This window comes from Suillus subaureus, assembly GCF_016647635.1.
Source record: "Suillus subaureus strain MN1 chromosome Unknown BJ212scaffold_58, whole genome shotgun sequence".
NCBI classification, from domain to species: domain Eukaryota; kingdom Fungi; phylum Basidiomycota; class Agaricomycetes; order Boletales; family Suillaceae; genus Suillus; species Suillus subaureus.
The window spans coordinates 95,861-120,950 of NW_024538614.1; the positions used below are offsets into that span (position 1 = coordinate 95,861).

The following is a 25,090-nucleotide window of genomic DNA, read 5'->3' on the forward strand; positions in this document are numbered from 1 at the left end:
CAAGAATGATTTGGCAAGCTCAAAGCGCTGCTCTTGCTACAGCTTTGTCTATTGATGGTGGGAGGTTGGCTGTGGTAATTGAACTGTATGAAGGTTGCTGCTGTTGTTGTTGTTGCTGTTGGGTGGTGGATGGCATGTTGGTGGTCTGGGATGTGTTGGGGTTGGATGTGAGTTGCTGGGATAACTCATTGATGCATTCCTGGGCCTTGATGAGGTTTGGTTTGAAGGATTTCAATGTTTTGCTACAGTTGTTCATGGATTTGTGTAGGGTGTCTGCCACTTCTTTGAAGTGTTCTGCCACTGTCGCCATATCATCTCTTTTCTCTTCTTTTTCCCTCTCCAGCATGGTTTTTAATCTTTCTGCTTCTTTCAACATATTGTCTAGGCCTTCCAATGTTGATAAGATCTTTGCTACATGCAGGGCAATTGCCACTATGACATGTTCTGCGATTCTGGGAGAGAGGTTGTTAGTGATTTGATTAGTTATATTTTCCGCTATTTCATTTGCTTCATGCTTTTTCATTATGTACACTACCACTCTAATGGCTTCTACTGCTGGTAGGGGAATTGACTTGAGTTGGGTGATATGGAACAGTACTGAAATTAAGTGGGTTAGTGTAAACGGTTCATCAACATGGCACAGTAGGTTTTTGTTTAGGTATTCTTCTGCATTTTCGATGTTTTTAATGGTACTTGGTAGCACCTCGATGTCTTCCTGGGAGAGGTTTGATCTCCTAGTTTGATGTGTGGTAGCAATCATCGCTGAGGGTAAGGTGCTTTCTGTCAGCATTCCAGTACCTTTGTTGGTGATTTTCTTTGGTATAGTCATTTGCAAGGGGGGTTTTTATTGGTTTTGGAGTTGGGTGGGGTTTGCTGTGTGCCGTTGGGCATCTTTTGTTGCCTTAGGGCGCTTTGTTGGTTGGTTTTCTTCAGGGTCCTAGTTGGGGTGCCACTTGGTATATGACCAAGGTGCGATTCCAAAGATCCTTCTTGATGAGAGCCGAGTGTACAGGGATAAGTGCTAATGGGCACTCAATGTTGGAGACAGGGATTATTTAATAAGGGCCAAACACATCGGCATATGAGACATGAATTCCAAGGGTACTTCCACTAAAAATAAGTATATCAATGTTTAGTACATGTCAAGATAGGCCATATGATAGCGAGATTGACTCACTATCATGTCCAAGGCATGTCTGGAATGCGATCATCACATTGAAGTTGCCTCACCACAGCACAGACGTGGGGAACAACATCAAGGATACCAACAACAAACAAAGCAATGATTTGAACGGGGACACGTGTGGAGTTCCGTGAGATAAATCCCAACGAATCACTCTGTGCGACGGTTCATAGTGCAGCCATAGCATATCCCATCCTTGCGAACATAGGTTAACATACGAGCCACCTTGCTAGCAAGGAAAGGAGTGCCATCATCGTGAGACAAGTCGTTTACGAGTCGAAGTTGAGGCCATAGTCTGCGACAATATTCTAGAAGAAGTGTGTAAAAAACACCTGGCGGACCATATGACCGTAAATCGACAAATTTTGCTGCTCGCAGAGGTAAATGGACATTATCTGATGGTAATACATAATTAGAATGGTCACGAGAGATTGGTCAAGTGCTCACCTTCGGCAGCCTCGCTTTGATAGACAGCGATTTGTGACATCATACTTCCTCGGGTCTGTGCTTGAACTTTAATGATTCGATTAATCTGCTCTCACTCAAAGGGACAGGTGTCTGGGGGAAGAGCAAGTAGGTACTCATATATGAGGTGTGTCTGCACCCAGTTTCGCATGAGTGTAAGCTCCATACGGCCTCCGTCATGACCATTGTGATGGACACGTTCGAGCATGCCGTTGAGTCGTTCGAAAGCAAACAGCCACCAAGCATACACTGGGCCAACCTTTTGGATCATTTCGGCTATATGCATTGATGCGTGGTGATTGATAGTCAGGGGAACGCAAAGCCGAAGGGATTCTAGACAATAGTGCGAGATGAAACTCTGTCCGACCCAAGCCTGCGCCATGGAGATAGTGCGGGAGGAAAGAATGCGAACACCTGTGCAGAGAAGAAGGATGGTCTGATAAAGTGAGCGACAGTTGCGTGAAAAGTCAGGTTGAACTGTGTTTGGCGGAAGGGGAGGTTCCTTGTCTGGAATCTCGTCATTCTCATCTCTCCAAGACCACCACAATACAACTGGGGTGATAGTAAGAAGACGGCGCCATTCATCAGCCTTCTTGAGACTTTGGTTCTCGCCCAACTGTTAGATGAAGTTAGAATCAATGAATGGTGTGACCACGACAACATACATTTTTTGGGAGCCAAGTAATATGACTGGGCCATCGTACAGCATTGATAATCTCCTCGAACCTTCGTTTCGGAGAGTTGATGCCTCCGATACCAGAAAGCATGTATCCGCCGAATAAGACGCGCATGAACAGATGTGAGATGATGCCTACAGAAAACAAAAGTTGGCAAGTTAACACTAAAAAATATGAAAGCGTACCCAAGAAGATGGCGTGCATGAAGTCCAGTACCGACTTTTTAGATGGTAGCCAGCCTGATATGAGGTTAAGGATTGACCATCGAACTCCAAAATCCTTCAGGATCGCATCTTGACGTGCCTGGGTAGCGTCCTTCGAATAAAAACTTTGTCGAAGCATTTGGTAATCGTCCTTGGGAGTCCAGGCTGCATATCCAAGCAGAAGATTAGCAAACAAGCAGCGAGTGTATGATACTTACAGTTATCGTAGCCCTCCGGAGTATTGACTTTCACAATGTCAACATCACAGAATGCGCAAGGGTGGAAATCATGGCTGTGCCCCGCAGTTCCATTACACTTGTGTGATGCCGGCATGTCGCAGTCGAGAATCTCGTTGTCTGCAAAGATGTTCGCAGGTTCATCTTCGCCGTGGACATCCATTTTGACACCTAGCAATAGATATTTGTTAGCATATAGGCACCTAGCATACAACAGAAAATACCATTTTTCAGTTCCATTAGCTCACACGACGAAGGCTCTAAGCAGTGGTTGATTTGCTGTACATTCGGCTCCTTGGGCCCAGGCATGATCGCAGCGCATATGGCATTAACTTGAAGGTATCGTTGATCTCGCGGAAGGTCATTTATTGCATAGTAGATGGGCCCAGTTGAATGCGGCCGATTATTGAGGATACCCATCCTAGAGAAGGTACCGAAAATATGAGATAACGAGTCTAGCTATAATAAAACTCACCAATCAATGTTCAATGTTAAATGAAGGCCATAACGATGCTCCGTTATCTTTGTAGCTATCGGTCTGTTATCTTGAGGGCGATCGCGGATGGTACCCAACTCTCCAATTTCACGGATGGTATTCGTTTCGAGTTCATGCCAGAGTGTGCCGTCATGCATGTCAGTCATGACAAAGTCCTCGTCATCGTTACGTCGTGGTTGATCATGTCGGCTGTCCCGAATTGATTTCGCAAATCCCGGTCGCATGAACATTCGTCGAAGACTTCCAATGAGGGATACGTGTGGCATGATTTTCTTCGCAGTCCGAACAAGTTTTCCTTTCGCATCCACGCGCTCGTCGTACAGTAACCCAGAGCAGTCTCGAATAGTGCAGGAAGGAGACGGAAGCTCTCTCAGCTGGACTGGGGTATAGTGCTTCCAGCACTCGGAGCATATCGCATATTGTGTGATCCATTGATCTGGATCAATCCCAAGCCGACGCTTGGCGCTCAGGAGATGGCAGACAGGTCGTGGATGCTCAGGTAAAACGCCCTCGACGAGCATACAGTTAAGTTGGTTGTTGAGGGAATCTGTCGCAGCTTGAACAGTGTGGTTTCCGAAGACATTGCCAACCACGGCATTGAGATATGCGAGACGCACACCAGGACGCTCCTGGAATGCGCGTGGTACAAGGAATGGCCTGTCCTCTTGATCCTGGTCGGAGCCAGGAACCCGTACATCTGGCAATACGACGGGACGAAAATTAAAGTCGCGGATCGGAGGCTGCGCTGCATTGTGCGCTGGTGCAAGGGCATGCTCTTCATCTGCATGATGTCCATCATCCGGAGGGTCAAAATCAAAGTTGTCGTGCTGGTCTTCGTTAGTAGGTAAGTTTAGATCCCTTACTCGTGGTACTGCCTGCCCAGGCGCAGTTGAAATGGAGCGTGCAGCTTTGTCGACACCAGACTTCGAAGTCTGTGGTACATGGGGCCATTTTTTTATATGTTTTGAAATGACTTGTCGTGTCTGATATGTAGATCCGTCCGGATGTTGTGAACAACGTGCACAGGAGCATTTGAAACAAAGGTCCGACATAGCTCGAGCTCAGTGACGGGATTGTCGACGTTGTAGGACAGTGATTGCATTGACGATGGGGACTTCAATTGCAAGTTGTGCGTGACTGCGAGAAAAGGGACTTAGTCATTTTCGCAAATGGGCGCGACGTCGGCCATGATGCATGACGTCGCGCGACCTGATCATGTGCAATCGAACGTGATGAATATTATATTGCTTGTTGGAAAACAAGGCTGTAACTTGACAATTGTCGTACAATACATGGAGAGGTAGTTTGGATCGAGGAAAACGTGAGAATATTTGGAGGAAATCTGAGATTGTGCGATGTTATTCGAAAGTAATAGTTTGCGAGTTTATGCTGTGGAGAGGTGAGTGCAAACGAAACGATGTGGAGAGTAAGGATGCGTAGAAACTTGAACGAGATTGAGCTCATTGTAGGCTTAGGAAAGACTAAGACTCAGGCGTGGTGGTGCCGGAAACTTCCGGCAGGGCCTATAGAACGACCCATCCAGTTGCCACCCAGAGGTTTTCATTCACAAGTTCGACCATTATACGCACAGCTCTGCATTTTGAGCGTTGGCCTGTATATATTCGAGATTCTACACACGAGCTGCTATCAATACGGCATCAGCACTTCAGCGGTGATAGAACACTGCTGTTATTTACACGCCCTCTTATCGAGCACCCAGCACGTGATTCCTCCATGTAAAATTGGACTTACTCAGTATCTCACACACTCAGCATTGCTTCCCACAAAGCGCTCTTGAGAGTTGGAGCCAGCGGTATAGGTTCTACATTCGCATCCAGTTCACACGTCACAAGTCCACGGGTTGCGATTTGAAAATGTTATCCGGATATGCATGACTGTTTCTCGCGAATGGCAGCGAGAATATCAGCCTGGTCGGTGTCAAGTGCGCACCTTTCCTGGTTTTTATTGAGTAGTGCCTGACATTCCATCAAGGGTTAACAAAGTCCGCCCATGGATTCAGCGGGATATTGAGCAGGCTAAGGAGTGCAAGGCAGATGCTATGCTGCAAGCCCTCCTGCAGCACGCTTCTTCTACTCCGGAGACTACTAAACAGCCCGAGCTCCTGCAAAAGTGCCTCAAGGCAGTTCTGCCTGTTTGTAATGGACAGGTGTCCACAGCACTTGCAAAGTCTTCGGATGTCGAGATAGCCCTAAAAGAATAGTAAGTGCTTCTAAGTTTGCTGATTGGGCGTTTTCATGCTTATCACGATTACAAGCATGAGTCCAGGAGACGAAAACCAGTTCTACGGCCCTTTTATAAGAGCCACTAATATTGCGCTCGCTTGTCTTGAAGAGATCAAGGTTGATGGAATGGATGCTCCTGTCCCCGCTGTGGATATGATCTGTCAGCAGAACGATATGCCTATGCACCAAACCCACCAGACCGCGAAATCAATTCGGAAGCCCGACCTTGTCATTCTTCCGTTGAACAGCGCGTGCGCTCCATTCGAGAAAAAGAAAAAGAAGGATAAGAACAAGGACGACAAGAAGCGCAAGGCTCACATGGACACGAATGCGACGGCAAAGCCGAAAAATCTCCTCTGGCAAGATATTCTTGCTTGCATTGAGTTCAAGAGAAAGACGCCAGGAAGGAAGAAAGGGATTCAACCGCCGCCGCCCTCTTCGTATAAAGTGGAGGACTATGTCCCTACCAAGCCGGAATATCTGCCGGTTGATCATCTTAAGCCAGAACGCCCCACGCCAGGCCCTTCGCAGACCCCAGCAACACAACCTGCGTCTGACACTGCACGTAAGTGAATGCATTTTTTATTCCATAGTCGAACTAAATCGGCCGAGCTGCAGTTCTATCTTCCGGCCTTACTGCTGCACAGCCCTCCCAGGGCGGGTCCAGCTCCAAGCGCAAGGCCGCGGACACTTTGGAATCTGCCGCGAAAAAATCCAAGATGAACCCTGACGACACGGACGCCGAACTAGATGTCACTGTCCAGACGGGTCTGTACGCCGCTGAAATGTTTGCGGCCAATCTTGCAGTCAATTATCTACTGAATCTTATCGTCGTCGGTGGGTTCGTTCGTTTGCCGAGAGTGGTCGTGCTCTTACCACGGCTTCCTCAGACGATGTAATGTGGATCTGGTATTATGATCGGCAAGGCACTATTCAAAGCTCGGGCATCAACTTCATTCAAGATCTCCCGCGATTCATGGTGCTGTTGTATGCTTTACAACGATTCAAGCTTGAGAATTGGGGTCGAAACAAGGACTTCCTCCCAGTTGAAGTTGAGGAGAAGCGGTGCCACGAATTCAAAATCACGGATGAAGAACTTGGAGAGGTGGATCTACTGCTTCACACTAGCCATGACGAAAGAGTGACACACTACGGACTACAAGGACGCGCCACCAATGTGGTCCCTGTCACTAGCGACGTGCTTGCCAAGAAATACCCAAACGTCCAGGGTGGGATGGTAGCCAAGATCTTTTGGGGAGAGGTGAATCACACTAGCGAGCCGAAAATCTTGGAGAAGGTCAAGGAGATCGCTAAGGTGCACGCCACCGTAAAAGACCATGTTCCTGAGCTGCTTTGGCACCACACGTTCACAAATCTCACATCCGCAATCCGAGAAGCGCTCGGCGTTCCAGACCCCATCACAGGCAGTCGCATGCTCTACATCCTCATATTCCCCAAGCTCCACTCCATCACGAAGCTTGAAGACAAAGAGCTTTTCGATGTATGGGTTCAATGTATTATATGTACGTGTTTCATCGCATTTGTGTAGCTCCTGGTTGACATAGCGTGCAGGTCACGTTACTTTGTGGAAGGAAGGGGTTTTTCATCGAGATGTCAGCCCTGGAAACATGATGTGGTACGAGATAGACGGGAAGCTGATGGGTGTCTTGAACGACTACGATCTATCCTCGTTAGCGAATGACCCGGGTCCTCGGGGCAACGAGCGCACGGGCACGGTGCCGTTCATGGCGCTCGATCTTCTCACCGAAGAGGGTCAACGGGGCGAAATCAAACACCTATATCGTCATGACCTGGAGTCGTTTGTGTGGTGCTTGGCTTGGATTTCCTTGCGTTACGAGAACGGAGCCCTTCTACCAGCGGAATCGCGCCCTTTTGATGAATGGGCGACTTTAGACGCCGTGACATGTGGCGTGAAGAAGTACTATTTTCAGGGTCACCTCAAAGCTCCCAAAAGCTCGCACATAGACCCACTCCTATGGTGTCTTATTGTGGAGTGTTTCGATTTGCTTGACACGGATACTTTCAATCGACATAAGCAACTCCTACGATCTATAAAAAGGAGAGAGAAGCCCACCAACACCGAGGAAACGGAATCAGATATCGATAGTTTTCTACAGCGATTCAAGGATACCGAGAGCTGGGTTGCGCTCAGCACACCTCCCCGCGAGCCTTCACCGTGATTTTCTTTACTTGCTACAATAAATATGGTTTCTGTATTCCGATGCTTGCGTCAAATTTCCGTGCGAGCCTAGTCTCTGGTAGGCAATAGATGAATGATAGTGCATAGTTACTCGTCAATGTGGAGAATTTTTTTTTTAAATGTGCATTATGTTCAGTAGATGCGGAAGTATTGCTCACTCTAGCATCACTCGTGGGGCTTGAATCATTGAAGCTTGACCTTGGAGTAGCATAGATTCGTCGACTCTTGTATACAGCTACCACCGATGAGTCATTATTGGAGGAACTATGTAGTGAGAGTAATACGACTGTGCTTTGGAATGTATTCCCTCTTTATTTCACAACTCGACTGCACCCGTCAACTCCCCCTCACGGGCCACCCAAGTTTGTACGACTGCGCCCTCTCACATGTCGATCATCTTTCAAATTGCACTTCTTTGACAAAAAGCGCTCGCACTGCCTTCCCAGAGTTCAAGATAACGACATCCTGTTGGGGTATACGGAGCGTATGATATTAATTGTAGCCTAGACCCCTGTCAGATATATATTGGGCAGGTCAGACTCAGTAACTTGGTTACTTGGTATACACTTTCTCGGGTTGGACCTCGGCTCTTATGTAATCGGTTCGGCACATAATCGGCCGAATCGGTTTAGTTCACGCGCTAATTCGGGAAACTGGCACTTGGTTAATACGCCAATGTTTATTTTTCGCTGAGCGCTGAGGCTCTGACTGAGCTCGTATAATTTATTGAAGAATAGTCGAATAGTTAAAGTTGAGATTAATCTGAGTCTCTAGGAGCGAAATGAATCTCACAGCTATGCGGTGGCACTAGCATACGTAGTACTTTAGCCCCATTACTCCCGATATGGTTCCGGCCCAAGGTCGCATGACTTACAGCCTGCTTTTTGCTTCCTTGGATCAGTACCACGACCACCACGTTCACTAACACTCTCAAGATCTATGACTTCCCCATCAAGGCCAGTCAATATTGGCAGTCCACGACAGGACAATGTCTTTCATTCAGGAACACCAACACCAATTGGCACACCCGATCTCCGCGCTTGGCGCGCACAGTATACTGGAACACCTCCAGTGCCTAATATCCCTGCGCGGTTTTCACCAGAAAGCTTCACTAGTGGGTCTCTAGGTCAGAACCTGCTTCCACAAAGCGAATTTCTAGGTAGGGCCTACCGTTTACCTCCTACTGGAATCAGCCCACGGCCTTCAAGCGCCATTACACCTGGAAGTGGTTTCGATTCTAGTGTTCTTGACTTGGACACTCCCCCAGATGATCACAAGGCCAGGGTTATCAAGCGTCATCTTTTGATGCGAGAGGAGAGACAGAACCGGGGAGATGTGAATTCAACATCTGGCTCATTGTTAGATGGTCGCGTCTTCAACGATGACACCCCATCTCCAGGTTCCTCAACCCCACCTCCAGCAACTTCCAGAGAGGAAACGGAGGTATTTCCTATACCCTATGAAGCTCCGGGTGCAGATATTACGTGAGTCCGCTCTAATGTTATAAAGGATTGGCGTTCCTTCGGAAAACTAACAACTACGCCCAAGTCATGACATTTACAAGTGGCACACCGATCAGCGCCGTCAGGCTGGACGGCCTCGTGCCTCTTCTTTCTCAGGTTCTGTGGCACCATTAAATCCTGCCTTCGAGCACATACATGAGCCTGGAGGTTTCAGACGAAATTATGTTTTGCTGCACGCGAATGGGCATGGTGGAGAGGAGCGACGTCCGACCAACAACTTCATTGATTTCCTGTATATATATGGTCAATTCGTAAGTTTGTATCCTCACGTAGCACGTCAATGCTCATCAGCAAACAGGCTGGAGAAGATCTCGAGGAAGAGGAGGAAGACAGGGCTGATGATGAAGAAGCCACCATTCGTGCTGGTCCTTCTGAGCTCGAGGCCCACGTTGTAGTTGATGAAACCCAACCTTTACTCAAGCCTCGCTCAACGTCGCGCTCCAAACGGAGAGCTGCTTCTGTCGGTCCTCATGGAGATGCAACAGTCACACAAGCTGTTCTGATGGCAAGTCTCATTTATTGTCTATTAGAGATAGTTTATTTAGCTTGTTTTTAGCTTTTGAAAGCGTTCGTCGGTACCGGGATCCTATTTCTTGGGAAAGCGTATGCGTTCTCATACAAATATCCCTTTCATGCGCTGATAATGGTTCTTTAGCTTTGCCAATGGTGGTCTCTTGTTCTCGGTTATCATGATTTCTGTGGTTGCACTCGTTTCCTTATACTCGTTCTTACTCCTCGTCAGGACCAAGTTTGTCGTTTCTGGATCTTTCGGAGGTCAGCTAAATTTTGTTTGAATTGACTGTGTCTCACTCTACCATGAAGATATCGGCGGTGCTCTGTATGGTCCCTGGATGCGTTATTTGATATTATTTTCGATTGTGGTTTCCCAGATTGGGTTCGTCTCTGCATACACGATCTTTGTAGCCGAGAATCTAAAGGTGAGGGTGGCACATTTTATCAATTGTCGTCACTGAACTCGACTTTGTGCAGGCGTTCGTGCTTGCAATCACCAAATGCGAGACGGATTGGCCTGTGCAATATTTCATCCTTATGCAACTCGTGATTTTCCTCCCTCTAGCCCTTATCCGTAATCTCGCGAAGCTCAGCGCATCTGCTCTCGTTGCGGATGCGTTTATCCTTGCCGGGCTGGTTTACATATTTGGCAGTGAGATGTCATTCATTGGAGAACGGGGTATCGCCAAAGTGCAGATGTTCAACCCCAAGGACTTCCCCTTGTTTGTTGGGTGAGTTTCGCTCTTAGAACGTTGATTGGGGTCTGAAGAATGGTCATAGAACTGCCGTATTTTCCTTTGAGGGCATTGGTTTGGTGAGTTATTCTGTTCCATTCTAGAACGGAGAGACGTTGATGATCTGGGTTAGGTTATTCCCATTACTGACGCCATGCGTGAGCCACGCAAGTTCCCCAAGGTACTGACAGGTGTGATGATCTCCTTGCTTTGTGAGCACCTTTTCAATATTTTGTTATCTTTTGAGCCTCATCGTGCATTGTCAGTCCTATTCGGTGGTGGTGGTGCATTGTCATACCTGACTTTCGGTTCGAATGTGAACACCGTGGTGTTGGTTAACCTTGACCAAACAAGCAAGCTCACGCAATCCGTAAGCCCATCACAGTGATTTCATCAGTGGAATCTCACGCCTATGCACTCGATTTCAAGGTCCAATTCCTGTACTCGCTCGCCATCCTCCTTTCTATACCCCTCCAGTTCTTCCCCGCCGTTCGAATTCTCGAGAATGGGCTCTTCGTGCGGAGCGGAAAGCAAGATCCTCGCGTGAAATGGCTCAAGAACCTATTTCGCTTCGGGCTTGTCGCGATCTCCACTATCATTAGCTGGGTTGGTGCCGCGGACCTAGACAAATTTGTCTCTCTGATCGGTAGCTTTGCTTGGTAAGCGTCACAACGACTTTACTCACTTGAGAGTGACGAGATTAACAATGGTTACAGCGTTCCTTTGTGTTTCGTATACCCAGCGATGCTACACTACAAGGCAGTTGCCAAGACGCGCACAGAGAAGATCGGGGATATTCTTCTTGGCGTATTTGGTATGGCCGCAATGATGTATACCACTGCGTTGACCATCAAGGTATCAAGTCCTCCTTTGTTCATGTGGTAATTTCGTACTGATCTGATGTACACAGCTGATGGCAGAGCCTGAACCATCTGTTGACCTTCCTAGCTCGTGTTGAATGTCGAAAGATAAAGACCGTGTGTTGTCCCGTCATTAGTAGATAAGTAAAGAACATCTAGGGACACCCATGCCTTACCAGGGGATAACTTAATGGATCTCAGACCTTTCTAATAACATGATGTTCTGCGTATGCCAGATGTCATCCAACATGTCTACATTTTTACACGACTGTGGGAAGATGATCAGGGTCGTTGCAGCTTGTTGCAGTCATGAAGCATGTCACCATTATCACTGCTCTAGGTGAAAGTTTGGTTGATCCACGACTTTATTGCGGGTTGGACTCGCTTCCTCGCCGTCAATATAGCTAATGACAGCTAATAACTGGTATTGCACCTGCCACTGGAACGTTGGTTTGGAAGTGTCCATCTTGAGAATCGATCGTATTTGACGAGTCTAATCACGTACTTAGATCGCCCTTGTTCACTGTTGACAGAGCAAAGAGCAGTTAGGCATGGGCGATAAGGAGGTGCTATTGTCAAGCGACGGAAGTGAGGCTACCGTGCCGCAGATGGCGGCCTTCTCCAGAGTCCCTCAACATGCGCTGCACACGTGCCTACACCCGTTTTCTGATCATTGTGCCATAGTTCTACCGATCCTGAAGCCCTCATCGAAAACACGCTGATCACCACATAAATGCCCTTTGCAAAGAGTTGACATTCTTTGCTTTCCCCTTCAGCTGGAGCTCGCCAGTCGTGTCATCTAGCCCCCCTCTCTCATTCGAGCCGACGATCATCATTTAACATTATATTGTTCCCTTTGTTCCATTATGCCTGTAGCAACTAATGTAACTAGTTCCATTCCCCAGCCACGCTCCATGGTCCGACGAAAGCCAGCGCCAAGTATTGTGCTAGATGCACGCTATCCCTGTCCTGACCCCGACGACCCATTCGCTCCCCTCTCAGTACTTCGTACCAGAACTGCCAGCACGCTCGGCCTCCTCACCTTCACTGGTGACTCAACGTCACACCTTCCAACTCTTCCATATACCGGCGGCAGTCCATTCCCTCCTGATCCATACCAAGCCACACCGCCGGCGAGTCCCGATGTCACGGCTTCTCCTGATCAAAAGCTAGAGTTCCTTACGACATTCAGCACTAGAAGCAGCTTTGATATTTCGCAAAACCTCCATGAGACTACCGAGTCAGGACGATGGCCGCCGCAATTTTCACGATGTGATTCGCCAAGCATTCGTACTTTGCCGACTCCCCAGCGTAGGCGTTCTCGATCAGCGGTCTCGCGAAAAGAAGCACGCACTAACACGTGCTCCGTGTCGCCCGGGACGTCACCGTATGGCCATACAAATCTGCAGGCATATGTATTGGCTAGCTCCAGAATTCCCTCTCCTGCGCATTCTGCTCAGCCTTTTCGGATGCAGCACATCGGCCACGGCAGCGAGAGCTTGCTCCCCCTTGTCATTCCAATAGCTCGCCATGATTCAGCCCCTGTGCTGTCCCTCATGTCTGAACCTACCAGTAGTAGTAGGGGGTCAACATTTTCATCCGAGCCGATGAACACTTCGCGTTCTCGTGTTAAGAAGCTTGCGCGGTTCCTTCCTAGGAAAAGCCGTAGCGGTCTCAGTCTTGCTGAATTTCCAAGTGAGACCGGGAACGTGAAACACCATCACAATCATCGCTCGTTCCCCTCGATGACCGTTGCCCTCGGGGCAAGTTCGGAACGCACGCCCAAGGAGAAACACGTTCCAGAAGAAAACACGTTTCGCCCGCGCCGCAAATCATCAATGTCGATGCTATTTCCCGCGCTCGTTGCTGCAAACATGCAATCCATTGATGTGTCTTATCCTTCCACAGGAACGTCTATTTATGACTCTCCTATAAGTGCTGAGCCTGGGAACATGTCCGAACCCAGTAGCACTACCTTGTATTCCCCTTCCACTTTCGTGTCTGGCATCTCTGAGCCAGCTCCTCTCACTCCGAAGAAACCTAGGCCTCAGACGATGCAACCTCAGCAGCGACTTGTCAATTTGACTGAGCAGCCACCACGCAAAAAGCCATCGTCGCGTCCCTCTACCGCTCCTTCCAGCTTCGCACATATTTTCGACGAGAACGCCCTTCCGACGAAGAGGCAGCTGCTAGATGCAGCATCTTGTGTTGTTGTGGCCGAAAACGGCATTAGGGTTCCGTTTGGCGACCTCTTCCGGGATCAGAAGACGGTCGTTATATTTATTAGACACTTCTGGTGAGATTCCAAGTCGATCTTGAACGCGCTTGAGCTTATTGGGTCATGCCAGGTGTCCACTGTGCCAAGACTATATGTTTTCTATCGCCAATACTGTAGATCCACAAGTACTCAAGCAGTCAGGAATAAACCTTGTCATCATCAGCAATGGCTCGTACAACATGATCAAGTCTTACCGACGTAAGCATGCCACTCTTCGTCTCATTCGAACCATGCTCATTTTCCAAAGAGATCTTCCGGACGCCCTACGCAGTGTATACCGATCCTTCTTCTCGTCTCTATGGCATTCTGGGAATGACTCTGAAGTCAGTCGAGCCAAAGGCAGAACAACGTCGCGGTAGCTACGTCCGACATGGTCGCGCGGGGGGTATTGCCATGGTCATCGCGAATGCTCTGCGTGTCGGCATGCCTCTCTGGGAGAAAGCCGGCGATGTTACTCAGCTTGGTGGCGAGTTCGTCCTTGGGCCCGGGTTAGTCCACTTTCTAGAGTTCTGCTGACACGAACTTACCCATATCATAGAATGACAGTATCGTATGCGCACCGTATGCGAAGTCGCAGCTCGCATGCGCCTATCGTTCGGGTGCTCACAGCTGCAGGCGTGCATGTTTATCTCCGTAGCGAGAAGCCGAAGCCTGTTGTCTCATCTGATCCGGCTGGCCGGGGCTCTCTCGTCCTTGAAGTGGATGAGGAACAATGGATGGAGGAGCGACGCCGAAGTCTTGCCAGAATCCGCGAGCGGAAACAGGCTCGGAGATTAGGTGTCAGCATACCTCCTAGCAACGACTCCAGCTCTGAGCAAGATACGAGACGTCGAATCAGACGTGTTGCAAGTCACATGACTCGAACCGACAGCATAGTGGAGGAAGATGAGGAGTATGTTATTCCAATCCTGGGGCCAAAGGCTGAAGCCACCATCAGCAGCCCTCTGCGAGGCACTGATGTTGACGAGTCGAGCGATTCTGCTGAAGACGACACCGATGATTCATCTGTAGATACGCGGTCAATAACAGGCTCGGACACTGGATCTGAGAAAGCTCATGTTGGGCTGAGCAACAAACCTGGTGCTGTCGAATTTATTCATGACCTTTCTCCACCCATACCGCTCCTTATCTAATACAAACTCACATTTTTGAATATCTTCTAATCTTTCTGGAACATAACACGTACATCTACTCACTAGTAGGTCCAGGAGCTGAACGACGAGATGATGATCTGTCGATTTTTTGAAGGGTGGTTGAACTTGAAAGTTAAAATGACTCGCCCAACCTTATATGTGCTGCGTTGCAGCTGTCAACAAGCGTTAGTGGTGTACCGGTAACATTGGGTCTTCCCATGGCCTAGCACCGGGTTCGACTCCCGGCTGACGCAACAGTTGGAATTGGTAACACAATTCATAACTTTTTGTGTTCCTCACGCATGAATATTTTCTCAGTTCTCCCCCACTTTCAGTGGGCTGTGTTTTATGGATCTTCGGACTCAGTTTACGCTCGCCAGGCTTTGACATGTTTTGGACCCACAGTTAGTAGGCTTTGACTTTCCGTTCAACACTGTTCACTGATCGCCACTACCAATGATTGCGTGAGGATGCCCCGGACACGCTGAACTTGATTCCATAGATAAATGATCAATTAACAATACATAGATACTGACATTGCAACTATGCCGAGCATATATATGATGCTAAGTAGCGAACATGCTTACTTCAAATTATCGTAATGGCCTCAGTACTAGGTGTATCCAGCCATGATTTTACGTCGCAGTAAGGTGCTTCTTCATCTTCATAGAACCTCCCATCAACATGGAATATGCCCACGCGGCGGAACTCTCCTGCACTCTCAGCGGGAACGACGATCAAGCCCGTTAAGTAGCCTGGGTTCTCATCTTTATCCGAGCTAACTACGACAGCCTTGCCCTTGTCGGCTCCAATTCCTGCACTGTCGTAGTCAAAATACCCGTAACCAATGTGTCGTTCCCGCCCTTTTGAAGGCGCGGTAACTTCATTGGATTGGCGCCTTTTTGCATGGTTGTTTGAACCTATGTGATCAGGCTCTCCTTCGCATCCTATTTCAATAGCCTCTGTCGATGCTACAGCCATGTCCGTGTTCGTTGAATGGTCCTGCGGTGTCACCGCTTCCGCCCGAATGACATCTCCATTAGTGTTGTTGCTAGTGATCTGGCGGGAGGTAGCAGATCGTCTTGCGGGTGCAGTTTCTGTGGTATGCGCGTTTTTCCGACGCACAAGACATGGCACTAACTTCAAGAACAGGTTTGTTATGAAGGAACGACCTATATTACTAGCTCGATCCCCTTTTGCCTTGTTCGCCGTTGCATATTCGAGTATCGACATGTTCTATCGGAGAAGCAGAAGTGGGCTTGGCATTCGGCCCGGGAGGGTGCTGGTTTTGATTTGGCCTGAGTCCTTGACTCCCCGTATCAACGGTAGTATCAACGACTTGAGCAGCTGAAGCTGGCAAGCTTTGGACGCTGCAAGCTCCGTCGCGTTCCTCAGGCTCATCACCCGTCTTCGCCACCGAAATACACGGTCGCTTCAGCTCAAACAGCTCGGGCTCTGCAGGATCCCAGGTCACGTCTCTCATGATAGCTCTAACGATTAATTTCCCGCCTCTCACCTGGCCAAGAGGGTGATTGTCGGAAACTGGGATCGCGTCGCATGAGTGCACGTCCCATATGATGTTTCCGACTTTTTTGTCCCATCCGGCAGCGATGCATCCAATCGTGGCAGCCCAAGACCACGATGGTGCAAGAAATTGCCCTGGAACAAGACTTCCGTCAGATGGGCGATTTCTGTACCACAGGAGGTCGGAGGACAAATTGCGTTCCCATAACCCAGCGATGTAACGATTGCTACTTCCCCACGAACGTTGGAAAAGCTGAGCGATCCCTGAGATCGCTACGAGCCTGTCAGAGGGATCCGAAACAGCGCGTCGCGTGTAGTCGTATAGAACATTCCGCCAGGCTGTTAGCAACGCCTCCACGTCATTGCTCGAAAGCGTCCTATACGGTGTGCGCGAGACCATCATATCTGGCAAGCGCAGTTCACCCAGTTCCGTGGAGGGAAGGTAATTCCAGATGTCTCCGATTTCGTTCATTGCCGTCTGGCACTGATACTGGAGAGTATGCAAAGCGTACACCAAGGTCCTAGGGGAGAGGAGGCGCTCTTGGAAACACCAAGCTCGGCGATTCACTGGTTCTTGGGATGACCTGGCACTCCCATCACTTTCATCAACTGAGATGGTACCAAGCCTCCCATCCGGGCACCAGAATGGCAGTAGTGTTTCAACTGGTTTTTTGCGATTATGGAGAAATCCTTCGCTGACTTTGTGCGAGCTGGCTGCGATGATTGTTACATATGCACATCGGTATATATCGCACATCTGCGGAATCTCGCGCTGCTTGTCTTCGTTTAAATCTTGCAAAATGCACAAGGTATCGACCCAAAGATAACGGAGATTGAGACTGTAGGTACAAAAGATGGCATCTCTGATGGTTTTCGGAAGGAGGAGTATGTCGATTGATTCCAGGTACGTAGAGAGTTTTGTGGTGCAGACGCTGTGCGGTTGCGGTTCACCCCAGACGTAACTAAGCGCTGCATAAAAGCCTTGCATGTTTTCGGTGAGAGCAAGTTTTGGCTGTTCTGGATCCGAACAGTCTATTACACGGGTTGGGAGGCTTGTTTCCTGAGGTTTTGGACAATCATGACGAAGCGTGCATTGTGCGAGGCAGTCCAAGGCAAGCTTGAAGGCTCGAGGAGATGCAACCTGCCACACCAACTTTCTGCCAGGGACAAAGGCAGCCGCATTTTCGTCTGGCAGAAACAGAGGTTCGTCATATTGCACGAAATAAAACAACGACAAACTTCGTACCTGGATCGCACCGCACTTGATACCTGGGTGGCCAATCATCTTCAACCATGACTTTTAGGGCAATGTCATCTTCTGAATTTCGTTTTTCGAACCGTACAGTTATTTTGAAAGTCTCCTCTGGCATAGGCGATTCCTTTTTCTTGCGGTGCTGATACCAAACAGGAATCTCTCCCCAAAGAATATCACACCAATTGCATCCCTTGTTTTCCCCATCATCAATCTCCTGCCAAGTTTGAGTGGTGTACGAGAAGCCTGCTTTAGGATCTGACGAGTCCTTTGCAGTCCATGCAACCTGAAACGGCTCGAATGCAAATACTGTGCTGGAGCAGTAATCGCAGACCAGGGAACCGTTGCGCAATCCCATAATGACTACGAGCGTCAATGTTCGATCAATGTTAATGAAGAATTTAGACGGGCCCCGGTACGTACATTATTTTACAACCTCGAGAACAGACCACGTACGATTGCTAGTCCAAGTTAACGTTGACAAGAGACTTGGAATGAACGCACGACTCCTAGGCCTGGCTCCTGAACACGTGGTACCAGCAAGGCTGCGGCAAGGTGCAACGATATCTGTAAATATAAAACTGTATCAAACAACGCATTAGTGATCATTCTGAATACCGGCGTCTACGGGCTGAATCGGAAGAACGTCCAACCCAACATCTACTAAAACAGCAGAGCATGATCCAAGACTAATACCTACAGTGATTCGCCAAGTCCTGAGCAACATCGTGCAGAGCCCCAGAGCATCCCCCTGTTGCACGACGACCGTCTGTATTTGCTCGAGGGAAAAATCGAACCGAGAAGAGTTCTACGGTCAGATGATGAGAGTTAGCATCGACAGGGAATCATTAATTACAAGTGGTACTATCCCTACTAGTAATTGTCTTCGTTTTTTGATGTCTATGATGTAGACGTACGTGGGATTGGCCTCGAGAGTTATCTCTATCCAGGTGACATATGCTAGTCTCTCGTAGCCAGATCTTCAGGCCTAAATCAGACGAAGATGGTATCCTCAACTGATAATCTCTATAAACACCTAGTTAACCATTAACCAGCTGATACCGCACCGCTCTGCTCTATACGTTAATGACCAATAAGTCACTTTATGAAAATCGTATCGCCATGGAACGTTAGGGGTCTCAAATTTGTGTTGACCATATAAATTTTATCCTCGTCGAACCGTGTGACCTAACTTTGAATTGTCGGAATCGAACTTTCTGTCCGAAATATACAAGCTGGACGTAAGGTAGGGATGTCGTCAAGCTCTCTCCAGATCTGCCGGTGGAATCACTGATATATACCGTGGACAGCTCCTTCACCGCTCATCCTAGACCTCGCCTGTTCGTCACAGCTAACGGGCTGAAGTCCATCAAATGTAACAGACTCCGAGTCTCGTGTGCCGACAGGGAGTGCTTGCAAGACTCGATTCCCGCTAATGTCAACTTTAGCATCATATGGGTGCCAGAAAATACGAGCATTGGAAGAGCCCCGATGCTGCCATTCCGTCAAGGTTGAAGAAAATCCTCGTGGAAATGATGAAGACTTGAGTACCGTCGGTATGAGAAGAGAACGCAGTAAGGCATAGGAGTCTATGTGCGGGGTCTGATGTGTACATCATCCGTTGGGCTTGTATCTGCGGTTGTGAGCTATGGCCGATATCATCTACCGGAAGGCCCGGGAAGCACCGTAGCATCAATGAGACAGGCATCAGGAAACACGCCAGCAGATCCGGCGCCTGGGACATGTCCTCGATTGAATAGAGCTTCAAGTTATCGGTTATAACCAGCAATCGAGTGTTCCCGAGGGAACAAAATTCGACTCCAACATCGTAATGGCTGGATACAGTGCCGCTGAGGATGCTCTAAAATCAGAATCAACTGTGAGGTCTCTCCGCAATTTCAAACCAAAGCTCACATTGGACGTCGCCGAGTGTTGCCAGTCCCAAATCTGTAGCTGCCACTTGTCCATTGGAGTCCAATTTTCATCATCGTCAGCATCAGCATCAGCACCCAATCGACGCCACAAACCGATATGCCTCCCAAAACTTTTGAGCTTTGCTCTTCATGTTTCAGGGCGGTTGTCCGACAGAAACAGTCTCTCTCCAGCAGCCCGAGGGTGGGTATCATCATTATCCAGGGCTCTGAGGTTAATATAGATCGTCTCGTGATCAACAACATAGGCGACAGCGATCAGGTTTTGCGCTGGGTCCATAAACACATCGAGGTTGTCTGAGTGGGGAACTGGACACAAGGTTCCTGAGAGCCAGTTGCGCTGGATTGATTGTTGTGATAGCTTTGGAAGTATTGAACAGATGCTGGCCGTGTCTTCTTGTGCGCTCCAGAAGTAGAGATGCCCACTAGCAATCTTTTCCCCAAAAATATCGTGCTCTTTTTATGGGGAAAATTTCAAAAGAGTGGATGTCAACCTTGAACCATGCGTAGGCTTTGTCTCTTAAAAGTTGCAGGCACTTGGAAACAGGAATGTTATTGTCCGTGTTCGGGCCAGGGAGCAACCGTTGTCCACTCAGTTCAACGATGTACTGAAGCTCGGAGGACGACATGTACGTCTGGCGAAGGGCCTTACAGACTTGTGAGAGGATCATCAGAATAGAAGTTCATCTAGGACAGCAACAACATGAATTGCGACCTACGGACGTACACCGAAGAATATCTCGGCAAGAAAGGAAGCTCATAATGTAAGACATGAGTTCTTCAACAAGAGACAAGAACCCTGTTTGGGGCTTCATTTCATTGTCCATTCTCTTCACGACTCGGAGGCGAGAGAAGTAACTAGTCTCGACCAGGTATGAGTGAGAATGTGAACGCTTGAACGCCCACAATCAGCACATGAATTCAACTTCAAGTCCGAGTCGGAGCGTAAAATTTCCGTTCACTTTGTTAACGTAATGTGTGATGATATATCTCAACGGCAAGCTCATCTACTAGTTTGCCTACGAGAAGATACAGTTTCAAGAAAATTAGATGGACTACTACAAATGACCGAATATCTGTCAAAGACATCTCGAGTAGGAAGACTGGCTCCAGATAAGCTGAGAGGGTTGAACACAGATATAATTCAGTTACTTAACAAAGAATCATATGAAACAGCATGCAGCCTAGGTCGGCACGTGAAAACCGAGAGTGCTGTGGCAATTTCAATATATTCAACAACATCTCTGCTAGCGATACATTCACCGTATCCGTCCGGTTATGGGTTGAAGGGAAGATGATCTACTCGTACGATCAGAATAAAACGAAGATTTCGGCTTAGCTGCACGTACTGGTAGGTGACCCTCTGGGGTGTTTGTCTCTAGTGACTCGTATCGAGAACAAAGTATCACTTATGATGCCAAGTCTCTCCACGACGAGCGTAGAGATACCTAAGTTCTCCAGACCGGCAGCGATAGATCTGCGCCTGCGACGACGACAGAGCTGCGCGCGTCCGGCACCAATCACGCCGAAGACCAAGCCTTCAAGTCTTCGTTTTGAGTCGAAATGAAGACGCCAGTGCAATCGAGATGCGAGAGCCGCACCTGTCTCCTGCAAAGAGACCCCGTGATACTTGCGCTGGCTCCTGCGATAAGTTGAACTTCGAGACTGCAGGGGCTTCTACGCTGTCGTCGTTACAAAGGAATGAGTGAATGGCGAGGTCGATCGCGCGACATAGGATTCAATAACCACGCCGGTGGTGTGGCGTAGAGCGTGAACGGTTTGAGAACAAGGTGCGCCAGGCTGTAGTACCATTCCTCAGCTCAGAATCCTCAGCAGATTCCAAAGAAGACGCGGAATTACACGGACAAGGGTCTGTGTGACCCCGATGCTGCATACGACTATTATGATGCAGAATCTAGATTTCGGCATCTGACAAAAGTCTAGAGTGATGCGCACCACCGCAGCTGCCTACTGAGGGCATTGTCTGCTTCGGCTATGTCGCAGGCGGTAGCGGCCGCTTGGGATCTGACTCATCAGCGTAAATGGCTTGGGGAATGGCGGATCTCAACCAGACGTTTAAAGCTTGCGCCTAGATTGGGGAGTAGCTTAGAAATAATGCGTGATGCATCCTAGTGTATAGTCTGAAAACCTGCTAGAGGCGATAGCGTAAGAGAGCGTAAGGAGCGGTCGGCCCTGCTCGGCGACTCGGTCCAGTTCGTTTTTTGCCGCTTACACGAAAACCATGTCCGATCGAACCAACCAGACGTTCCCATCAAAACATCAAAATTCAACCTAACGAGCGTGTTGCCGAGAAGGACCTTGGTGATCTTGGTAGAAAATCACCGAGATTGATCACGGAAACATTGATGCCATACCAGGCGTGTTATGGTAGACAGCAGTGGACATACTGTGTCTGCCACGCCACGTCTGACTACGGGACACTGAATTTGGGATCAGGGTAAGTGAAATAAATGCGTGGTCACTTAACTGGAGACTTGAGCACAAGTTCAAGCGGAGATTCACGACCTCATAGCGTCCGTGAGATCACACGCACTTCTCGTCTGCGTCCCAAAAAAGAAAATAAGCAACAAGTTCCATCTATCGCCCTTGCCAAAAGTTATGACAAGAGTGGGATTTGAACCCACGCCCTCTTACGAGGATGAGAAACCTGAGCCTATCAGGCAAGCTTTCGCTTGAGTCACACGCCATAGACCGCTCGGCCATCTTGCCATATTCCCTTAATCCGTGACCTGTCAACAACACTAGCCCAAGACGAGTACTCACTTATACGCGAGACTAGTCTCTCAAATATTCTTCTTAACTGTGTGGACGAAGGGAGAGTGATCCACTGCAAGCTGGAGCGTGAACGGCCTGCAAAGCACGAGTAGTTAGACAGAGTCAACATTCAATGATAAATGTTTGGGCAGTACTCAGAGTAATATTCGTCAAAATTCCCTAACGTTTATCATCGCATTGACAAAGAACATTATGTCGGCGTGCACGCAAGGAGCTGAAGTAGGGTGTACTGGAAGCTGCACGAGTTACATCAATCGATGTCATCCATCGTTGCAATTGTCATTGGAGGGGTAGATCCTTGGAAGGAGAATATTTAGCCGACACAAACGCATGAGCGGTAAGTCCGGGTGCCGTGAAGGGAACGCAGAAGGACAAAATTAGGTGCACCAACTGCCATCACGTGGACAGGCAGACATGGCCAGACTTTCGGTGTGATCAGGTGTGATGGTGGAGAGGCTATGTGTATTCGGCCACGTCTATCTGAATAAATAGCTACATTGTAGCATACACACGGCTCTGCAACTCAAGGGGGATGTGAAAGAGTACAGTGAAATGAATGATTACGAAGAAATATAATGTCAAGAGCAACGAAAAGGAAGCAAGAGACTGCAGACGTCAGTGAGCGCAACAGCGTGAAGAAAAAGCAAACATACATAATGTACTAATCGTCGCTAGCATCGCCGGTATTCTCGGCGTCACTTGATGGTGGTGGGGTCTGCTTCTTCTTGCGGCTAGCTTTAGGCGCACCAGCTGCAGCCTTTGGCTTCCTAGGCTTTGGCTCCTTGCCACGATTTGGGTTCTCGGGTGCTTCCCGCCACATTGCTGCAATCTTGGAGGCGTGTTAGACATGCAAGGGACGCATATATGCGCATATGCGCACCTCGGACATGGCTTCTTTGATTGGTGCGCCGGGATGTGCCTCCTTCCACTCTTTCATGTGGGCTTGTACGAAGAGGTTGTATGCACTTGGTGCGCGCTTTGGTTTGTCCTCCTTTTCTGTGATGAAGTGAGTAGGACGAAGAAGAAATATAAAGGGATGACGAACCAGCCTTGGAGGTCTTGGTGTTAGCACGTTTTGTTGCAGCCTTTGTCGTTGATTCTTTACGACGATGAGAGGCTGTTTATAAAAAAAGACGCGTTGAACTGACCTGTTGCTGATTTTGCCATGATGGTTTAGGATGAGGGTGAATTTCGTTGATTGATTTGAGGGTTATCGATCTTTAAACGTAGTCGCGTCGGGGTTTAAACGCGACGTGTTATTCGTCACGTGGGGTGGTCAGTGCACCTTGGCTAACAACGGGAATAGCCGAAACCTATTTGAGGAGGGAACCATTTGACATGATCGCATCAACCTTTCTTTGTTTCCGTAGCGCTCGTCGTTCCAAAATTAATTCTTAGAGGCCATGTCTCCGTCCGCTCTTTCATCCGCACTTCTTGCTGTTGCAGCGATTACGCTTGTTCGCGCTCAGCCTGACCCTGCTGACCCCACTCCTCTTGTTGACAAGCACTATGCCTATCCGTCCGGTATCGTGAGTGTGCGGTGGCGCGTAATAGAATGGTGCTCACCGTATATTATTAGCCTTACCAAGTCGACTATAATACTGCTGCCATTCGCGGTCCCCAAGTCGGTTACAATATTTGCAACTCCACAACCGAGAACCAGAGTTCCATGTGTCAAACTTCGTTCGTGAACCACATAGATGGTCAGTTTCGTTGTCTTTTAATTTATTCATCCTTTTTAAAAATCATGCAGACTTTTGCCTCTGGGCCCCCCACAGCCCAACTCCACCATTGGTGACACCGAAGGTCAGGAAGTCGCCTGGTGTACAAAGCCAGGACACGGTACTCGTCTCATCCCCGCTGGTGCTCTCCAAGGCGTACAGCTCATTAAGACTCCAAACTACATCCAAATCGCCGGTTTCATTGACCAGACCCAGATCAACATTGCTGCTAACGACTACGGAGGCGAGTTGGACCCCCACGGTGCTGATCTGGTGAGAAAAAAATACTATGAGATATCTCCCTTGGGTGGAACCTTAACGTGACTTGTAGCGCGGTAACCCTCTTGGCGGTCTCATGTACTCTAACGCTTTCCCCAGCAACGGCGGTAACAATGACTCGTACCAACAGGTTACTGATTGGACAAAGTGTGTTCTTTTTCCCGCCCTTTGTCTACATGTCTCATCTCCCTTTCAGCTTTATGGGCGGTAACGGCTTCTGCCTCAAAATCTGCGATCCCGCCGGCCAGAACCAACAAGCTCTTTGCCAAAACATCTATGACCGCCTTGGGTGTGCATACAACGCACCCAACAACGCACAGAAGGGTGTTTTCGAGGTCTGCGATGGTGATGACATGTCCCCCGTCGGTGTCTACACTACCGGTGGCGCTACCTCGACCTACTTCCAACCCCCCGAATCTCTTGGCCCCATCACTACCGTGCCATACACCGCTACACCTGCTCCAAGTTCGAACTGCGTGACGTACTCGAGCACGTCACTGTACACCGGTCAGCCAACGCCATCAGGCGCGACCGCGAGTTCAGGTGCAAGCGGAGCAAAGTCAACAGCAAGCAGCACCAATTCCGGCGCATCACCAGCTAAAACTGGTGGTGCTGCCACTATGGGTGTATCACTTGGCGCTGGACTTGTTGGTGTAGTGTTCGCGATGGCATTCTTGTCGTAAGACAGTGCGGATGTTATTAGATTGACAGGGAGATGAATCGTTGCATCCACATTCACGTACTGCGTTTTTTCGAATGATCATTTTGTTTTATCACGCTTAGTAACGCCACACCGCATGCATTTTGGTTGAGTTAGATGCG

At 48.6% G+C, this 25,090-nt stretch overlaps 10 protein-coding genes and 2 non-coding genes across 12 annotated transcripts; 5 read left to right on the forward strand and 7 right to left on the reverse strand.

Annotated features, from left to right (window-relative positions):
• Nucleotides 1-19: 19 nt before the first annotated feature.
• BJ212DRAFT_1590997 (uncharacterized protein) lies at nt 20-1,284 on the reverse strand (the record flags this gene model as incomplete). Its single annotated transcript, XM_041342504.1, has 2 exons — nt 1,178-1,284; nt 20-1,110 (listed from the first exon to the last, which is right to left on the reverse strand). Exon 2 carries the CDS (start codon nt 827-829, stop codon nt 20-22), a length of 810 nt encoding a protein of 269 aa, XP_041186924.1. The 5' UTR covers nt 830-1,110; nt 1,178-1,284.
• BJ212DRAFT_1449766 (uncharacterized protein) lies at nt 1,180-4,312 on the reverse strand (the record flags this gene model as incomplete). The annotated part of the gene is made up of 10 exons (XM_041338750.1): nt 1,180-1,338; nt 1,388-1,578; nt 1,631-1,674; nt 1,726-2,264; nt 2,314-2,459; nt 2,511-2,693; nt 2,747-2,935; nt 2,977-3,185; nt 3,240-3,889; nt 3,956-4,312. The coding sequence occupies 10 exons, from the start codon at nt 4,310-4,312 to the stop codon at nt 1,180-1,182; spliced, it is 2,667 nt and encodes an 888-aa protein (XP_041186925.1).
• A 175-nt stretch (nt 4,313-4,487) lies between these two features.
• On the reverse strand, nt 4,488-4,757 carry BJ212DRAFT_1393937 (uncharacterized protein). The gene has a single exon (XM_041337130.1). The coding sequence runs from the start codon at nt 4,722-4,724 to the stop codon at nt 4,500-4,502; it is 225 nt and encodes a 74-aa protein (XP_041186926.1). The 5' UTR covers nt 4,725-4,757; the 3' UTR covers nt 4,488-4,499.
• Nucleotides 4,758-5,168: 411 nt separating this feature from the next.
• BJ212DRAFT_1486696 (uncharacterized protein) lies at nt 5,169-7,704 on the forward strand (the record flags this gene model as incomplete). Its single annotated transcript, XM_041341152.1, has 6 exons — nt 5,169-5,191; nt 5,253-5,480; nt 5,536-6,068; nt 6,122-6,340; nt 6,394-7,026; nt 7,076-7,704. The coding sequence occupies 6 exons, from the start codon at nt 5,169-5,171 to the stop codon at nt 7,702-7,704; spliced, it is 2,265 nt and encodes a 754-aa protein (XP_041186927.1).
• A 959-nt stretch (nt 7,705-8,663) lies between these two features.
• Nucleotides 8,664-11,452, forward strand: BJ212DRAFT_1486697 (amino acid transporter; the record flags this gene model as incomplete). The annotated part of the gene is made up of 13 exons (XM_041341153.1): nt 8,664-9,208; nt 9,273-9,498; nt 9,546-9,743; nt 9,804-9,850; nt 9,903-10,021; nt 10,070-10,185; nt 10,238-10,491; nt 10,541-10,574; nt 10,628-10,706; nt 10,761-10,864; nt 10,924-11,153; nt 11,211-11,349; nt 11,405-11,452. 13 exons carry the CDS (start codon nt 8,664-8,666, stop codon nt 11,450-11,452), a joined length of 2,139 nt encoding a protein of 712 aa, XP_041186928.1.
• A 1,956-nt stretch (nt 11,453-13,408) lies between these two features.
• On the forward strand, nt 13,409-14,252 carry BJ212DRAFT_1284399 (uncharacterized protein; the record flags this gene model as incomplete). The annotated part of the gene is made up of 4 exons (XM_041331818.1): nt 13,409-13,650; nt 13,703-13,830; nt 13,880-14,120; nt 14,171-14,252. Coding segments are annotated over 4 exons (693 nt in total), but the record flags the coding sequence as incomplete, so codon positions are not given.
• A 696-nt stretch (nt 14,253-14,948) lies between these two features.
• Nucleotides 14,949-15,019, forward strand: BJ212DRAFT_t127. Its single transcript has one exon. It is a non-coding gene; the product is annotated as a tRNA-Gly (tRNA).
• Nucleotides 15,020-15,353: 334 nt separating this feature from the next.
• Nucleotides 15,354-17,277, reverse strand: BJ212DRAFT_1284389 (heterokaryon incompatibility protein-domain-containing protein; the record flags this gene model as incomplete). Its single annotated transcript, XM_041331817.1, has 3 exons — nt 15,354-15,685; nt 16,191-16,666; nt 16,874-17,277. The coding sequence occupies 3 exons, from the start codon at nt 17,275-17,277 to the stop codon at nt 15,354-15,356; spliced, it is 1,212 nt and encodes a 403-aa protein (XP_041186930.1).
• A 1,349-nt stretch (nt 17,278-18,626) lies between these two features.
• On the reverse strand, nt 18,627-19,846 carry BJ212DRAFT_898030 (uncharacterized protein). Its single transcript, XM_041344297.1, has 2 exons — nt 19,456-19,846; nt 18,627-19,391 (listed from the first exon to the last, which is right to left on the reverse strand). Exons 1-2 carry the CDS (start codon nt 19,716-19,718, stop codon nt 18,992-18,994), a joined length of 663 nt encoding a protein of 220 aa, XP_041186931.1. The 5' UTR covers nt 19,719-19,846; the 3' UTR covers nt 18,627-18,991.
• Nucleotides 19,847-22,092: 2,246 nt separating this feature from the next.
• BJ212DRAFT_t129 lies at nt 22,093-22,202 on the reverse strand. Its single transcript has one exon. It is a non-coding gene; the product is annotated as a tRNA-Leu (tRNA).
• A 427-nt stretch (nt 22,203-22,629) lies between these two features.
• On the reverse strand, nt 22,630-23,517 carry BJ212DRAFT_898063 (uncharacterized protein). The gene is made up of 5 exons (XM_041344298.1): nt 23,417-23,517; nt 23,314-23,367; nt 23,149-23,264; nt 22,922-23,097; nt 22,630-22,874 (listed from the first exon to the last, which is right to left on the reverse strand). Exons 1-4 carry the CDS (start codon nt 23,433-23,435, stop codon nt 22,930-22,932), a joined length of 357 nt encoding a protein of 118 aa, XP_041186932.1. The 5' UTR covers nt 23,436-23,517; the 3' UTR covers nt 22,630-22,874; nt 22,922-22,929.
• A 154-nt stretch (nt 23,518-23,671) lies between these two features.
• Nucleotides 23,672-24,951, forward strand: BJ212DRAFT_1449768 (uncharacterized protein; the record flags this gene model as incomplete). Its single annotated transcript, XM_041338751.1, has 5 exons — nt 23,672-23,797; nt 23,848-23,975; nt 24,022-24,262; nt 24,321-24,415; nt 24,465-24,951. 5 exons carry the CDS (start codon nt 23,672-23,674, stop codon nt 24,949-24,951), a joined length of 1,077 nt encoding a protein of 358 aa, XP_041186933.1.
• Between the last annotated feature and the right edge of the window lie 139 nt (nt 24,952-25,090).

Coding starts and splice junctions, on each gene's coding strand:
- BJ212DRAFT_1393937 (XM_041337130.1), bottom strand. CDS start 4,724: ATGAGCTCAATCTCGTTCAAGTTTCTACGCATCCTTACTCTCCACATC.
- BJ212DRAFT_898063 (XM_041344298.1), bottom strand. Junction 23,265..23,313: donor CACCAAGACCTCCAAGGCTG/GTTCGTCATCCC, acceptor ACTTCATCACAG/AAAAGGAGGACAAACCAAAG. Junction 23,098..23,148: donor TCAAAGAAGCCATGTCCGAG/GTGCGCATATGC, acceptor CACGCCTCCAAG/ATTGCAGCAATGTGGCGGGA.
- BJ212DRAFT_898030 (XM_041344297.1), bottom strand. CDS start 19,718: ATGTTGTTGATCACGAGACGATCTATATTAACCTCAGAGCCCTGGATA. Junction 19,392..19,455: donor AACACTCGGCGACGTCCAAT/GTGAGCTTTGGT, acceptor GAGCATCCTCAG/CGGCACTGTATCCAGCCATT.